Source organism: Pinus tabuliformis, chromosome 1_2 (genome assembly GCF_031772625.1).
Source record: "Pinus tabuliformis cultivar Carrire ecotype Pingquan chromosome 1_2, CPIR1, whole genome shotgun sequence".
In the NCBI taxonomy this organism is placed as follows: Eukaryota; Viridiplantae; Streptophyta; class Pinopsida; order Pinales; family Pinaceae; genus Pinus; species Pinus tabuliformis.
This window is the reverse complement of record NC_142298.1, coordinates 96223817-96239895: the sequence shown is the minus strand read 5'-3', so window position 1 is coordinate 96239895 and position 16079 is coordinate 96223817. Positions and strand designations below refer to the sequence as shown.

Genomic DNA, 16079 nt, shown 5'->3' with positions numbered 1-16079 from the left:
TTATAGGCATAGCATATTATTACAGGTTAAATGGTCACAAACAGGTGAGATGTCCTCTATAGAATTATGACAAATTTTTCATTGGTGGTCGACAATTTTACTACAAGCTTTATAATAGGGATAATTACAAGTGACCATAGGTTGCTAAAAGATAGTAAAAGATTAATAGTAGGTAATCACAAGGTGTATTCGCAAATAGGTGACATACTCATTAGAGGTTACAACCATGGGATTGACCTAGGTGGGAACAATTTTTATAATAGGTTCTATAAAATATTGTGTTTTTGTGTTCTCATAATATGATAACAGGTGGTAGAAATTATACAACGATATTATTCCAAATTGAGGCAAAGATGGAAGTAGGTTGCACCAAGTTGATCATAAGTGAATAATGCACAAATTACATGATTCTACAAGTAGATTAGTTACAAGTAAGAGACACGTTTACTAATGATGGTGGTCGATGTCTTGATCATAGACGACAATAGGTTTTCCAACAAGTTTAGTACAATTTTTGTGACCAGGTGATCATAGGGAAATAACATATTGGATACAAGTTGATGATAGATTAATGACAAATTTTGTGTATATATCACATCAAGGTTGTAATAGATCTTCTAATTAGTTCTATATACAAGTTACAATAAGTCTTCTAATAGGTTTTGCAAATTATAACAAGTCTTTTTAGGTGTGATGATAGGTCTCATCGTTTGTAATGACTGATAATAAACCTGGTATATGTTGGGAAGCATAGTTGAATAACGTTCAACTGGAATTCCAAGATCTGATTAATCACTACAATGGAGGAAATAGTGAATTTTGTAAGGATTTGGATAGGAAAATTCTTGAACTTGAGAAGAAATTTAAAGAGAAGCACAAAATGGTTTGGTAGATCATGGATGATTTAGTAATCACGTAACAAAATGGAACTAGAACAACTATTTCAACTAAACAAATTATTTTTCTTTAAAATAAAGGCAAAGCAAGAAGAATAAATGGCAGCCAAAGGGGATAGAGCAGTGAACACAGAGATTATTTTCATGCAATAGAAACAATGGTTAGTGAGAATGTAGGATGATTTGATGTTGGAGCTAAATGCAGGGACGATATGTAGTTTTGGTATATAGGAAAAACGTTTCCTCATGGTTGAGGCACAAGAATGTCAGCTTGGCATGAATTTGTACATCATTACAATGTTACCTAAAAGTTTCCAATTCATGTTTGCATGTTTAGATAAATGTTTGCATAAGTACAATTGATGTTTCTCTTTTTGAAATTAGGAATATGTTCATGTGAATTCAAAATTAATTGTTGTTGATGTGAATTTGATTGTTTTTTATGTCCTCAAGGTATGATTAAATGGTAATGAGATGGCACACCTGCCAATAGGGGACAACGACCTCTTGGTCATGTTCATGTGAAAATGGCACTGGAAATTTGGAGGATGCCCTAGGATGAAGCCATGTACAAGGACATGGAGCTCAAGTTACTTTACATCAACAATTTCTGATTTTAGATATCCAATGCACATAGGACAATGCATAAATGAAAGGGGGGGAGGAATGTAATACCCCCACCTATTTTTAATGTAAATATATATACTTTCTATTATGATGGTGATCCAAAAAAAATTGTAGGCTTGTGTTCCTTGTTGTTTATGATATGTGACCTGCATTCCCATCTATAGATATATATATATATATATATATATATATATATATATATATATATATATATATATATATATATATATATATATATATATATATATATATATATATATGATTATTTGTGGAGCCAACGTGCTAGGGCATATGTGTCAGTGTTAGTTGCACTGGCAGGGGGACCTATATTGTAAATATAATTTAGTTTAACTTTATTTTTTTGAGGCCAATTTTGTAACTCCGAATGAAATAATGAGATTAACATTAAGAGGTTATTGATATACACATTGAAGGGAGATTCTTGGAATTCAAATTCCAATGTCTCTTCACCTTTTTTTTTTATTTACAATATTTACATAAATTTACTAATACCAAAGATTACATCTCAACATTCCCCCCTTAATCTAAAGGGATGTTGGTGAGTCAAAGCATCATTTTGAATCTTTTAAACTCTTCTCTTCCAACCATTTTGGAGAATATGTCTCCAATTTTCTCATTTGTGGAACATTGTGCTAGATGGATAGTCTTGGCATGAACATGACGTCGAATCAGATGATTCTTTGTATTAATGTTCTTGGTTTGATCATGCAACATAGGTTTATTGGAAAAATTTATTGCAAAAGTGTTTTCAATCAAAAGACGAGTTGAATGCACTTATTTCTCCTACAATTCTTCCAAATTTTCCTTACCCAAAAAATTTCATTTATTGCTTTAGTTGTTGCCACATATTCTACCTTAGTTTTGGAATCTTCTCAAATTGATTGTTTGCATGACCTCCTGGAGACAACTCCTGATACGAGACTCATAACATAACCTAAAATAAATACTCCAGTTTCTTTATCTCCCTAAAAATATGAATCAGAGTATCTAATCATGTTGAAGCCATCCACCTATGTATACTTGAGTCCAGAGTCTTGAGTACCCTTGAAGTACTTTAGAAATCATTTTGTAGTAGACCAATCACCCTCATGAGGCTTTTGCATAAACCTGGAGAGGATTCCAACAAAAAATCAAATGTTCAGTCTGGAAGTACTCAAGCAATTCAAACTTCTTACAAGCTATATATACTTTGCTGCATTCTCAAATTATTTTCCTTGAGTAGATGTGAGCTTTAAATTCTTCTCCATTGGAATAGTCAAAGGATTTCACTCAACTAGGCCAAACTCAATCAACATATCTCCAATGTAGTTCTTTTGAGAGAATAAAATAAACTTCAGATGTTGGGTTACTTCAATACCAAGATAGCAATGAACATATCCAAAATCTGTTATTTCAAAGCCTTTCCTCATCTCTTTCTTTATGGATTCAATGTAATTCTCATTGTTCACTGTCATCAGAAGATCATCTACATACACCATAATATATATAACTATTTTTCCAAATTTCTTGGCAAATAAAGTTGGATCATTAAGATAATAGAGTTTATATTGAGTTTCAGAAGATGCTCAGTCAAATTCTCATACCGGGCTTGTGGTGCTTACTTGAGGTCATACAAGGATTTGACAAGATTACATACCTTGTATTCCTAACCATTCACAACAAATCCTTTTGGTTGGGACATAAAAACATTATCTTTTAGATGTCCATTCAATAAAACAATTTTTACATCCATTTGATGGACTTTCCAACCATTTTGAGCTGGCAAGGAGAAAAGGGTTTAGATGGTAACCCATTTTGATATGGGGGGAAATTTTTCCTCATAATTGAACACTTCCTTTTGTGAAAACATTTTTCCATGAGCCTAGATTTCTACTTTTCAAGTGAGCCTTCATATTTATAGTTTTTTTTGAAGACTTACTTGCAACCTATTTGTTTGGTTCCCACTAGAGGATCAAACAACTTCCATGTGCCATTCTTTCTCAAATAATCATATTCTTTCTGCATTGCTTCTTTCCATTATTCATCAAAAGTGACTCCTTTGAACAAAGTTGGTTCAAAAAGTGTAGACAAATTTAGTTCACGATCATAAGAAACATCCATATCAATAGGTGAATCAAAATTGTCTACATCACCTCCATTTTGTCTAACCAAGATTCTTGTCCCTGTATTTCCAACCTCATTAATATGAACACTTTCAAGTGTCTTTCTGAGCCATTTTGTAGGACCTTTATGAGATGGCTTAGGCTGCTCAGTTGATTGAGATGGGATTTAATCAAGATTTAGCCTCCCAATTCTCTCAATCACTTCACTCAAAGTATCTTCTTGATCAACGACTGGAGCTTCATGAGGGGGAGAGAGTGCCTCAGAAAGAAATTCCACAGATTGATCCAATAAAGGAACCCCCCTCCAAGATGTGGAATCTTACTACCAAAATCTTGAAAAGTTTTTGCATGCTTGAATCTGTCCAAGCTATCAAGTTGTTGCTCAACAACATTGTCAATATTGGAAGATTCAAGAAAAATCACCCCTGGATATTATAAAATTCTTATTTATTTCATCATCTAGATGGTATGCTATGGAGGTATCTGAGTACCCCGAGAAGATACATTTATGAATCCTTGCACCGAGTTTGTTTCTCTACTCCTTAGGTATCATGGTATAACAAGTGGAATAAAAGCCATGAGATTCCCTGTCAAAGGAATGTGGCCATACAAAATTTCATTGGGAGTCTTGTTTTTGAGAGTGTGAGATGGACACCTATTGTTTATATACATAGCACATAGAATTGCATTAGACCAAAAAATTAGCTTAACATTCTTGAAAAACATCATTAAACGTACCATATTTAAGATTGTCTTGTTTATTCTTTCAGCTACATCATTCTGTTGGGGATTATAAGGCATGATTTTTTGATGTTTCATCACATGCTAGCGAAGATATTTTACAAATTAATTTGAAGTGTATTATTTTCCATTATCAGTACGAATAGAGCCAATATGAGATTGTGTATCATTTTCAATCCATGCATGAAAATTCTTGAAAGTTTCAAAAGCTTCAAATTTTTTCTTCAATAGATATACCAAACACATTCTCGTGTAGTCATCAACAAATTTCATCCTATATTTATTACCATTTGCAAAATGAATGAATGAATGAATGAGTTGAATATTTCTATGTGCTCTGGAATGAGAATCATGAAATGATTGTTTGTTGTCCTTTCATAAGGTACAAGCATAACATTGCTTCAATTTCATAGGAATGGTTGGAAAACCGGTAACACTACTTTTCTTCAACAAACAAAGGATGTCATTGTTCAAATGTCCAAATATAGCATGCCATAAAAGACTTGATGGAAGTGTACCTTCATCATGCTATGAGTTATATGCAAATTTTTCTCCAAGAGCAGAAGTCCCTTGGAGCTTTAAGAGTCTTTCTTCTTCTATCCAAATCATGACAAGTGAGAGATCTGATTCTTTTCTGACCTCAACCTTGCCATTAAATATGTGAATGGAGTGTCCTTGCTTGTGGATGTGGACCAAAGAAAAAAAATTCTCAACTCTGGGAGATAGATAACATCATGTAGAAGAAAGTCTGGAATACCAGGTAGTTTGAGTCTAATGGTGGCAAGCCTAGATGGCTTGAGCTTTGACTTGTTTGTAAAGTAGACTGCTCCATAAACATTGTTAGTGAATTATTCAAATAAATCTTTTCTAAAAGTCACGTGGAAAGTTTCTCCTAGATAAAAAAACCCAATCATCTTCCTATGAAGAAAGTGGAGCATCAAATAAGTCTTCAGTTACTCCAATATTGCAATGTGTGACAACATAATGAGTGGATTCAGGTGTTTTTCCTTTCCCTTTATTTGATGATTTTCCTTTCTCTTCATCCATTTCCTGTTTACTATTGTTCCATGAGAGTTTACATGTAGAAGCATATGCCCATTTCTATTACACCATAAGAAACTAAGATCAAGTCTGTCTCCTTGGAAATGATTTCCCCCTACCTCTAAAATTTTTCCTTCCTCGTCCTATTCAACCACCTTTTCCTCTAGAAGAATCTTGTGCCCGATTTTTCTATTATTGTGAAAGGAACACAAATTATTTAATAGAATTAAGAACTATCTTCTTCTTCCAAAACTCCTATTTTTCAACAATCTCCATAGGAGATTCAAACAAAATATCCTGAAGTTTTCCACTACCTTGTAATGACACAAGATAATGGGAATAAGTGGGATACAATGCCTTGACAAAAGATGTGAAAGGAACATCCTTTTTGACACCAGTGGCTTTTATATCATGCATAAAGTCTCTTCTTTCAAAGGCTAACTCGCAAGAGTGTCATCATCCTTCAATTCCAAGTTAAACAAATTGATCATTATTTGGACAACTTCAAGCTCAAAGTGTGAGTCGTATAAATACTTTAACTTATTTATGGCTTCAAAAACATTTGTGAATGGTATAATATAATGGTTTACCTCTTCTTTGAATGATGCTACATTCAAGGCATAGGATTTTCTATTCCTTTTCTCCCAAATGGATTTTTTTTTTTTTTTTAAGTGGGATTCTTAGGAGGATTTCATCCTTCTCCTTCACAAACTCCTTTCCACAACTCATTAAAATCAACATATGTTTTATGTCATTGGACCACTCATGGTAGTTATCTTTTCCAATGAGAACTAATCCCACTATGGAGATGAGTAAATGCATCATCAAATATGATCTCGCCTCAAAATAATTATAATACTTGCAACAAAAAAGCTAATATTTCTTTGCAATAAAAATGATTGGCCATGTTTTCAAAAAAAGGCATCAAACTAAAGATGCAGGCTCTCAATATTAATATACCATGCAATATATTTTGTATACCGCATAACATAACCAATGAATTTTATATTCCACATGCCATACCATGTCATACCATACATATGCACTTCATAAGGAGAATTCAATGTATAAATTATGGCTCCAACATGTAAAGAATTATGGTGATGATAATTGATTCAATGATGCAAGAGCATCTAGACTTGGGCCAACAATGTGACGGGGTGGTCACATGTTGTGGCTAAATGCAAGACTTGAGGAAGACTTAGTTGTTAAATTGTGTTAATTTCAATAAGGGTAGGTAATTAAAAATGGTCTAATTTAGTAAATTGTGTTAATTTCAATAAGGGTAGGTAATTAAAAGTGGTCTAGTTTAGTTAAATGTTGAGTTATAACTGAATAACTAATTATTTCTTGTGTGGAAAGAAGTAGTTACGTGTGACTGATGTATAACTCCCTTTTGGTACAATAGAAGGGGGGGAGAGGGAGGAGACAGGGGTTTACCCGTAAATCTATGAACACCTGAAAGGGCCATGGATTTTGAATATCTGGCCGTGAACAAAAGGCTCTTTGTAATTGTTGTTTTTATCTCTGTAGAATTTTACTTTTGAGTCATATGCACATTGTTGAATTCGATTTTGTATGAATATGTTTGGTTTTAATAACCTTTGTGTTGTGATTCTGCACATGGAGTTAGTTCTGGAATGTACGCAGGAGTAACCTCTGAGTAAATCGGTTCTTAGCAGTATATGTCTCATCTGTAAACTGTAAGTGTTTTTTTTTCCCTGCGTGGAATCGTTGATTGGTGTGGGTATATTCCGTGGTTATACATTCGAAATTGGTGGTGTATCTGAGAATAGCACTGGTTAAAAAAAATCTGTAACCGAATTTTGTTAAACGCTGAACAGAATCGTTTTGGCAAAAAGAAATCGATGCGCATGTGATAGCCATCGATTGTTTGCTGCGTCGATTGATATGGGGTTTGGTTCTTTGCTGTGATAAATGAATATGTATAGCCATCGATCGTTTGTTGGATTGGTCGTTAAGGAGTTTTGGTAGTTTGCTGTTATAACCGGTAGTATTTAATACAGATTTATGCATAGAGCACAGGTCTACAAACAAAGGACAGTGTGGTTTTAAAAACCCAATTTGATTGTCAAATCGAAGGCATTGAACAGTGAAGGTCTCAGCTACTGAGCGATTCTGTGGTGAGTTTGCAGAACTCTGTTTCGGTGCAGAGCCAGAGAGCGTCCAATGGAGATGACGAGAAGCCAACGGTCGATGTGTGGGGTATGAATTTGTCAGGTTGAGCTTTCAAAGCATGGGCACATTCTTTTTTTTTTTATTGAACTTTGATTTTAAAATCTAGCCATATGTGAATGTTGATTGGATTAAGAGTTTGATACATGATTTTCCTGTGCAATGGTTTTATAACCATAATGAGGGATTTAAAAAGAAGCTTCCGCATATAACAATGATGAGATTGCCAGACTTCGAGTCATAGGCGGGATGTTGAATTTGGGAATGCGTTTTTATATGCATGAGAAGAGCAAAGATGCTGGGTTTGCAGGGTAGACCTGCATCAAGTGGTATCAGAGCTGGAATAGCTCTGTGTGGAGATTTAAGTTTTCAGTTAAATTAATTGCATGTGTTAAGATCAGATTTTGGAACTGATGAAGATTGCAATGCAGATATGCAAGTGCAGTTGAGGAGGTGAAGCAAGATCAACAGGATCTTGAAGGTGAGTTGTTAGATGATATTTGACACTGGTTTGAAAGTTGTTTGCAGAATTCAGGTTGCAAGTAGATTGAAGAAAGTCTCAGTGGGAGGAAGCAGATCACAGCTGAAGTGCAGTGATGAAGGAGTCCAGCAAGGGATTCTAGGTGAATGTGGCAGAACCTAAAGAATCAACAGAGGTTGAATGAAAAGGACAAATGTGTTCTTGAATGTTGCAGATGAGTGAAGCCTGAAGGAGCAGTGGATAATTGCTCAAAAGGTTCCAGTAGAGGACCGGGTGATTACCAAAAGACCAGATCCGGAGGAAGGGATTGGTGAGGTAAGTGGCAACAGAAGAGTTTCCTGTTGTAGAGGCTTGCTGCAACTCATGGGTGAGAAACTCATGGTGAGGAAGATGACTACTGAAAGTCATAAAGGAGAGAGTAGAGGTTCAGAAAGAGGCCATAGCAGAAAGAGGGAGAAGGAAGATGCCAAGACAAATGGCATATTGAAGCAATTGGCTGATGAAGAGTATGAGAAAGAGAAAGCTGAGATAGCAGTGCAACTTGGGTTATTGATGGAGTTGTTACAGGAGAATATGAAAGACCAGAGACATGGTTGGACCATGAGGAAGAGAGTGAAGTGGCAGAGGCTACAACAAAAAAGAGATCAACAGATAAACATGCAGTTAAGAGAAGAGCTGAGGAAGCTCGAGTAGATGATGAGTATATAATTGAGACATGAAAAACTCAGAGCAGCTGAGTTGAAGGTGGAGGTTTCCATTGGTGAAACAGAAGAGGAGGTCATTGATGATTTCTTGAACTATTGGGTAAATCCAGAATGGCTCGATAATGTAAAACCTTGTATTTTTGTAGCTGACAATTGTGATGTGACTACAGGTTTTACTGAGGAGGATGCGCAATCTTATGAAGCTGTCACAAGTATGGGGAAGAATCTTTCAGGAGATAAGTACTCAGAAGAAGAAAGCAGCGATGTGTTTGTACTTGAAGCTATTGCAGCAGAGAGAGGAGCTCAAAAAGAAGAGACGGAGAGAACAAAAGAGCAGAAGGCAAAAGTTCTTTCAAATTTGGAAGAGTTGAACAAAAGGGCTGCAACATTTCAGGAGGGGGGAAATCCTAGAGGTGAAACCATATCTAGTGGGCCAGTAGCATCTGAAGCTATGCAGTAAGAGCAGGTCATTGTCAGTCAAAATAAAAATTCAGATTTATTACATATTGCTCCTGGCAAGATAGAAAATATTCTTGGCGGTAGCTTTGCCGATGGTAACTGTATTACCAATGAATATGAAAGAAGTCGACCAAATCTTAGGGAGCAAAATGGTCTTCTTAAAGAGCAGGACACCCATTCCGATAGTGATGCCATTCAAGTTTCAGATGTGGCTGCAGCTGAAAGGAACTTTGGAAAGAATGATGTTTGTGATATCCCTATCAATGTTGCGAAATATGAACAGGGAAAACAAGAAAGTTTTCTAAGGACGAACAATGTGAGCAAGGAAAACCTAAATCATCATGTGAAGGCGAATGAACAGAAGGGCCATGTGAAAGGGAGAGGAATTTCTGACACTACTGCTCTGAATGAAGCTCCTGTGATTATAATGTAAGATATGAAAGTTTCACCTAGTACTTTGACTCAGAGAACCGAAACTTTGCTAACAGCTGTACCTGTGCCAGAGTCAGATTTCTCTAGGAATGTGGATCAACACCATCAGTCCGGATTTCCAAATCAAACTCGCGTTCGTCCAATGACAAAGCAGCAATATGTTGCAGATGAAAAATCTTTGAGCTTTCAGCGATCAACACTGGAGAATACTGGGCAGCCTGTAGCGCCAAGCAGTGGAAATTTTGTGGAGTTGGTTACTGAAAATGGTGGGCTCCACTTGTTAGGTAGTTCTATGCTTAAAACAAGTATGCCATTAAGAATTCTAATTGCTGCCAGTGGTAATGATGGTGCTTCTGTAGTTTGCAAGAAGAAAAATAATAGAAATGTAAAAAGAAAACATAAGACTGGTAAGCAAGGCATAAATGTCAGTTATGTAGGGTCATCAGAACATGATATCAGTATGTCTACGCAGACTAATAACATTGGTGAGGATTCAAAACATGGACAAGAAAATGTAATTAGTAATTCCATCAAAGAAGTAAATAATGATGTTGATATGCAGAATGGAAAATCTGAATTTACTTCTGTAGGAGCTGGTGGGAATGATGTCAATATAGTCCATGATACTTCGGGAGGCCAAGGAAGCATTATTAGAATAGATGATGCAGAGGGAAAACTTGGAAAACCTTTGGAGTTAAATCAACACGCTTAAGTGTTGATGAAAGAAAAAAGTCCAAAACAACGAGTTGAAACTCTGTTGAAAGGAGACACACAGTGTAGATGTGTGAGACAAAGGAAGAAGCAGCTGGACAGCAGCAACCAGCTAGAGCAGGAAGGGAGAATTAATGAAGACGACCAACAAGAAGATCGACTGGAAACATAGACTGAGAACATAAAGAAATTGAGGTTGCAGCAGATCAAGAGGAAAAGGCTGGCAGCATCAGGAAAGATGAACAGTCAAGTATTAAAAGATTTTCAGCAAGTTAAAAGAATTTGTCTAAATGGTCCTGATGCCACCCAAAGGCTTGAAGAGACTGAAACAACAGTAAAAAAAATTAGATTTATTGAGGTCATCTCAATGAATGATCTGGTGAATCATTCGGTTGTTGAACCCATTGATTTTTATTCAATAAAGGTGGAGCTACAACATGGAATCGAAGGATGAAATAAAACATTGGAATTTATAAAGAAGGTGATGGAAGACATCAAGAATCTGGAAAACATACGCAGAAGGTGTGCATTTCAAACGGTATTTCAAGCAAAGGATTTACTGGAGGCGATTTCTCTAAATGGAAAGCAATTCACTGTTTATGATGACATCCATGGTCAGTATTATGACCTTTTTAACATCTTTGAGGAGGTTATAGAAACTGCAGATACTCTCATTAAAGAGGCAGAAAACACTACTGCCAACGAAATGGAAAAGTGGCAACTAGAGAAAGAAGCTTTGGAGCTGAAGAAATTGGAAACTGATATTGAATTGAAGATAATTGAAGATGCAGATGCAAAACTCAGAGAATCAATTAATGATTCTGTTAGGGAGGACATGGAAGAGAAAAAAATCCTTTTTAATACTCGAGAAACATTGATGCAAGAGCTGCAACATCTGCTCGCCTTGGTTAAAGCTAAGGAAGAAGAGATATCAGAAAGTGATATGCAAATTCAAAGTGTTGAAAAAAGGATTTCTGATAGAGTGTCCAAGTTTGAAGAAAATCTTATAGGAACAAAAGAAAAGTCTGAAGAACTACAGTGTGTACTAGACCAACTGCAGACTAACTCTGAAATTCTTTCCATGAAGAAAATGGAAGTCGATCAGTTGCTTACCTCAGTGGACCAAAAGAGGGTAAACCTCGTTCGGTTGGCTGACAATGCTGGGGATGAGGAAAGGGTACTTCAGGAGTTGGTGGATTTGAGGAAATTGATAGTTTCATCCTTTTTGCAATCTAGAGAAAATAAGGTGAAACTGGCCGAGAAGGAGGAACAAATTTCACAAGAAGTCCAAGGGTTGAGACAGCAGGTTGTAGCTGCAAGGTCATCTCTTCAGGAGCTTTCATCTACCAAAGCTAACCTCAATCAAGAGATCACTTCCATGAAACAAAAACTGTTGTTCATTAATAAAATGGGTCCAGAACTAGAAGCCGAAAAGAAAGTGGTAGCTGCAGCAAGAAATTTCATGGAAGCTGGCCGGGTTGTTGCTAAGGCAAAGGCATTGAGCTTGGAGAAGGATGATATCAGCCATAAAATGGAGAGGGCTTTGTCAGATTTGCAGAAGCTAGAGGAAGAACTAAAAGGCAAAGTTATTGCGTTGGAGGAGGCTGAAAATCTCATTATTTCAAAGGAAAGAGATGCATCAATGGCAAGATGTGAGAGACTTAGATTAGTTGTTGCCTCTACCAGGGAGGAATGGTCTGCAACACTTGAGGTTGAAGATATCGAGGAAGCAGGAAATTTGCTTACAGAGGCAGAAGCTGCAGATTCTGAAGCTGAAAAGCTTCAAGAGGTTTGCAACTTTGATGGTGACAAGAGAAGGAAGATGAAGCAAGAAGCAACTAACATGCCGCCTAAACGGAGGAGCAAAGCATATGGACAACTCCAGGACAAAGTCTGGGATCCAGGAGGAATTTTTCTTCATTCCTTCTTGAAAGCACATGATCAGGAGATCATGAATGTTTTCAAGCGTGAGAGTCTGATGCAGGAGCATCTAGACTTGGGCCATTAATGTGATGGGGTGGTCACATGTTGTGGCTAAATGCAAGACTTCGTTGTTAAATTATGTTAATTTCAATAAGGGTAGGTAATTAAAAATGGTCTAGTTTAGTAAATTGTGTTAATTTCAATAAGGGTAGGTAATTAAAAGTGGTCTAGTTTAGTTAAATGTTGAGTTATAACTGAATAACTAATTCTTTCTTGTGTGGAAAGAAGTAGTTAGGTGTGACTGATGTATAACTCCCTTTTGGTAGAATAGAATTGGGGGAGGGAGGAGACAGGGGTTTACCTGTAAATCTATGAACAACTGAAAGGGCCATGGATTCTGAATATCTGGCCGTGAACAAGCGGCTCTTTGTAATTGTTTTTTTTTATCTCTGTAGAATTTGACTTTTGAGTCATATGCACATTGTTGAATTCGATTTTGTATGAATATGTTTGGTTTTAATAACCTTTGTGTTGTGATTCTGCACATGGAGTTAGTTCTGGAATGTACGCAGGAGTAACCTCTGAGTAAATCGGTTCTTATCAGTATATGTCTCATCTTTAAACTGTAAGTGTTTTTTTCCCTACGTGGAATCGTTGATTGGTGTGGGTATATTCCGTGGTTATACATTCAAAATTGGTGGTGTATCTGAGAATAGCACTGGTTAAAAAAAATCTGTAACCGATTTTTGTTAAACGCTGAACCGAATCGTTTTGGCAAAAATAAATCGATGCGCATGTGATATCCATCGATTGTTTGCTGCGTTGATTGATATGGGGTTTGGTTCTTTGATGTGATAAATGAATATGTATAGCCATCGATCGTTTTTTGGATTGGTCGTTCAGGAGTTTTGGTAGTTTTCTGTTATAACTGGTAGTATTTAATACAGATTTATGCGTAGAGCATAGGTCTACAAACAAAGGACAGTGTGGTTTTAAAAACCCAATTTGATTGTCAAATCGAAGGCGTTGAACAGTGAAGGTCTCAGCTACTGAGCAATTCTGTGGTGAGTTTGCAGAACTCTGTTTCGGTGCAGAGCCAGAGAGCGTCCAATGGAGATGACGAGAAGCCAAAGGTCGATGTGTGGGGTATGAATTTGCCAGGTTGAGCTTTTAAAGCATGGGCACATTCTTTTTTTTTATTGAACTTTGATTTTAAAATCCAGCCATATGTGAATGTTGATTGGATTGAGAGTTTTGATTTTGCTGTGCAATGGGTTTATAACCATAATGAGGGATTTAAAAAGAAGCTTTCGCATATAATAATGATGAGATTTCTAGACTTCTAGTCATAGGCGGGATGTTGAATTTGGGAATGCGTTTTTATATGCATGAGAAGAGTAAAGATTCTGGGTTTGCAGGGTAGACCTGCATCATTCAATGTATATGCATGACCTTCATAAAAAGAGCTAACACAAATATTAAAAAGGCATACCATAATATGCTATGATACTTGAAGCACAACCTTCAAAAAGAATGGATCTCAGCGCACACAACGTATAATACGACTAAAAAGTAAGGAGCCACGATCTATCCATGAATTATGGAAATCACCCATAATGGTCTGCGTCTTTACCCAGCCAACAGAAACGTCAATAATAAAGCCTATTAAGGGACCATTCAATATGAATACATAGTACTGTGACTCCCAAACATAGATAAACATGTTCTAGAATAACCACAACTCATCACCAAAAAAACGTAATAGCTGGTTCAAAAATAAAGTTGAAAGATTTAGTTCCTTTGTTCCACAAGAAGCTCATTCCTATTGTGGATGCTTACCCAACAAATAAAATGGAGTGACTCGAATCACTACGAGAGAGAAAATTGTGCTACATGTGGTCTAAACTCATTCCCTTGAATGGCTCTTAAAACTCAGTGTCTGCCTCAAAAGATTTTACCAACATTCATTGAATAAAACGACCTTATCTCCATGTTTGTGCAAGGAATTAATGTATATATAGATAGAATGTAGAGGGAAAAAGTTTAATGGTAGGAAAATAGTAGTTACAACACAAAATAGCTAATTTTGGGCTTGTGATTTGATAGAATGTTAGGATAGGTTGGTAACTCCGAATGAATTGTTGAGATTTTCATTAAGAGATTATTGATATATACATTGAAGGGAGACTCCTGGAATTCAATTTCCAGTGTTTCCTCACCTTCTTTATTTCCCTATTTACAATATTTACATAAATTACATAATCCAAAAGATTAGTTGTTAATTTTTTTAATAAAAATAAAAATAGGTTGGCTACAAAGCCCACTCTATAGTAAGAGTATGGGGGGCGGGGATCTGCAACTTCATGGTGACAAGAAACAGTGTATTAGTGATAAATGTTGATGAAAAGGGCAACTGGGGCCCACGTGGCCTCAAGGGCGCCACATGGAAAGAAGAGACATACAATGGAAAATATTAAATATACGTATTTACCACTAGCATGGAGATTTATTGATCATTACCATGATGCATTTGATGGATTTGGACTTCTTGATTGGCCGTAAGGAATCATTTGGGTACAAGTTGAGGGGAAGTGGATTTCTGTCAGTTTCTTGGCCGAAGGGTGCTTGGAATTGTGTAGTGGCATGGTTGTGGGTTGGCACCTTAAAAGTTAGTTTGGAGGGTATATGGAGCCCTGGATATCATGACTGTTGGGTTGGCAACACAGCCATGGATGCATGGTTATTTTTGGTTATTATTTCCCATGGAGTTGTAGCCCCGATGTTATAGACAATTTTGTGCCTTACAGCAACAGACATGAATTGTCAATATTCCAAGGGATCCAAAGTTCCCTAAACATGATGTTCCTACCCCTAGAGGAACAAGGTCAGCAAACCAACAGCTCTCAGATCAGTTCTCCACCTGAAAATACTCAAAAACAAGCAATCCTGAAATCAAAGCAGGTGCTCCACTAGGTTTCTGCGCTGAAACTCAGTTGCTCCATGGTGTACCTGCATTGCAAAGCAAGTGGGACAAAGGCCACCTGCGCTGAGCGAGATGGGACAAGTGGCACACTGAGTCATTGCTCTGGAATCTTCCAAAAATGACACTTGGATCAGGTATTTCGCCTTGTGATGAGTCAGAGGCTCTGTTTCTCCAAGTGGAAGCAAGGTTCTCCAAGTGGACTCAAGAACTGAAGATCAACTAAAGATTAACTGAAGAGAGAGAGGACACAAGGCAGCTACACATCAGTTGCAAGCTGACTCATCCTTTCTCAATTCATCTATATATTGAGCTCTCTCCTATGAGCTCAAGAGGCTGGAATTTTGTGCAAAGTAATGATATGCTGTTGGTTTCACTATAGAGCTATTGGGTGATTGCTTGAAGGAGGTGAAGAGGAGAAATTCTTTCTGCTGGGAGGTGTTGCTGGATTGGGGCCTTCAATGGTTGTAACACTCTCAGAACTTTACTTCTTCATTAATAAAAGCTATTGAGGTTCTTCTATGTGCACTTGTTTCAATAATATATTGTGATAATTGCATGTTTGGTTTACACTAATCCTTGAACCAGTTATGATTGCATGCTTCTTGTAGTTTCCTTCTTTGTTATTTTGCAGGATCTCATTGTAGCTGGGCCAGCAAAAGAGCAAGGAGCTGGGAGCAAGCAGCCAAAGAGAAGAGTTTGGATTTGACATTAAGCGCAAGGCAACGGTTAGTGCATTTCTTCATTCTCTCTTGCTTTCATAAA

The 16079-nt window shown here is 36.7% G+C and overlaps 1 protein-coding gene across 1 annotated transcript; it reads left to right on the top strand.

Annotated features, from left to right (window-relative positions):
- The first annotated feature begins 10895 nt into the window (after window positions 1-10895).
- On the top strand, window positions 10896-13500 carry LOC149204648 (uncharacterized). The gene is made up of 2 exons (XM_089397176.1): window positions 10896-12302; window positions 13411-13500. The coding sequence occupies exons 1-2, from the start codon at window positions 10896-10898 to the stop codon at window positions 13498-13500; spliced, it is 1497 nt and encodes a 498-aa protein (XP_089253302.1).
- Window positions 13501-16079: the final 2579 nt, after the last annotated feature.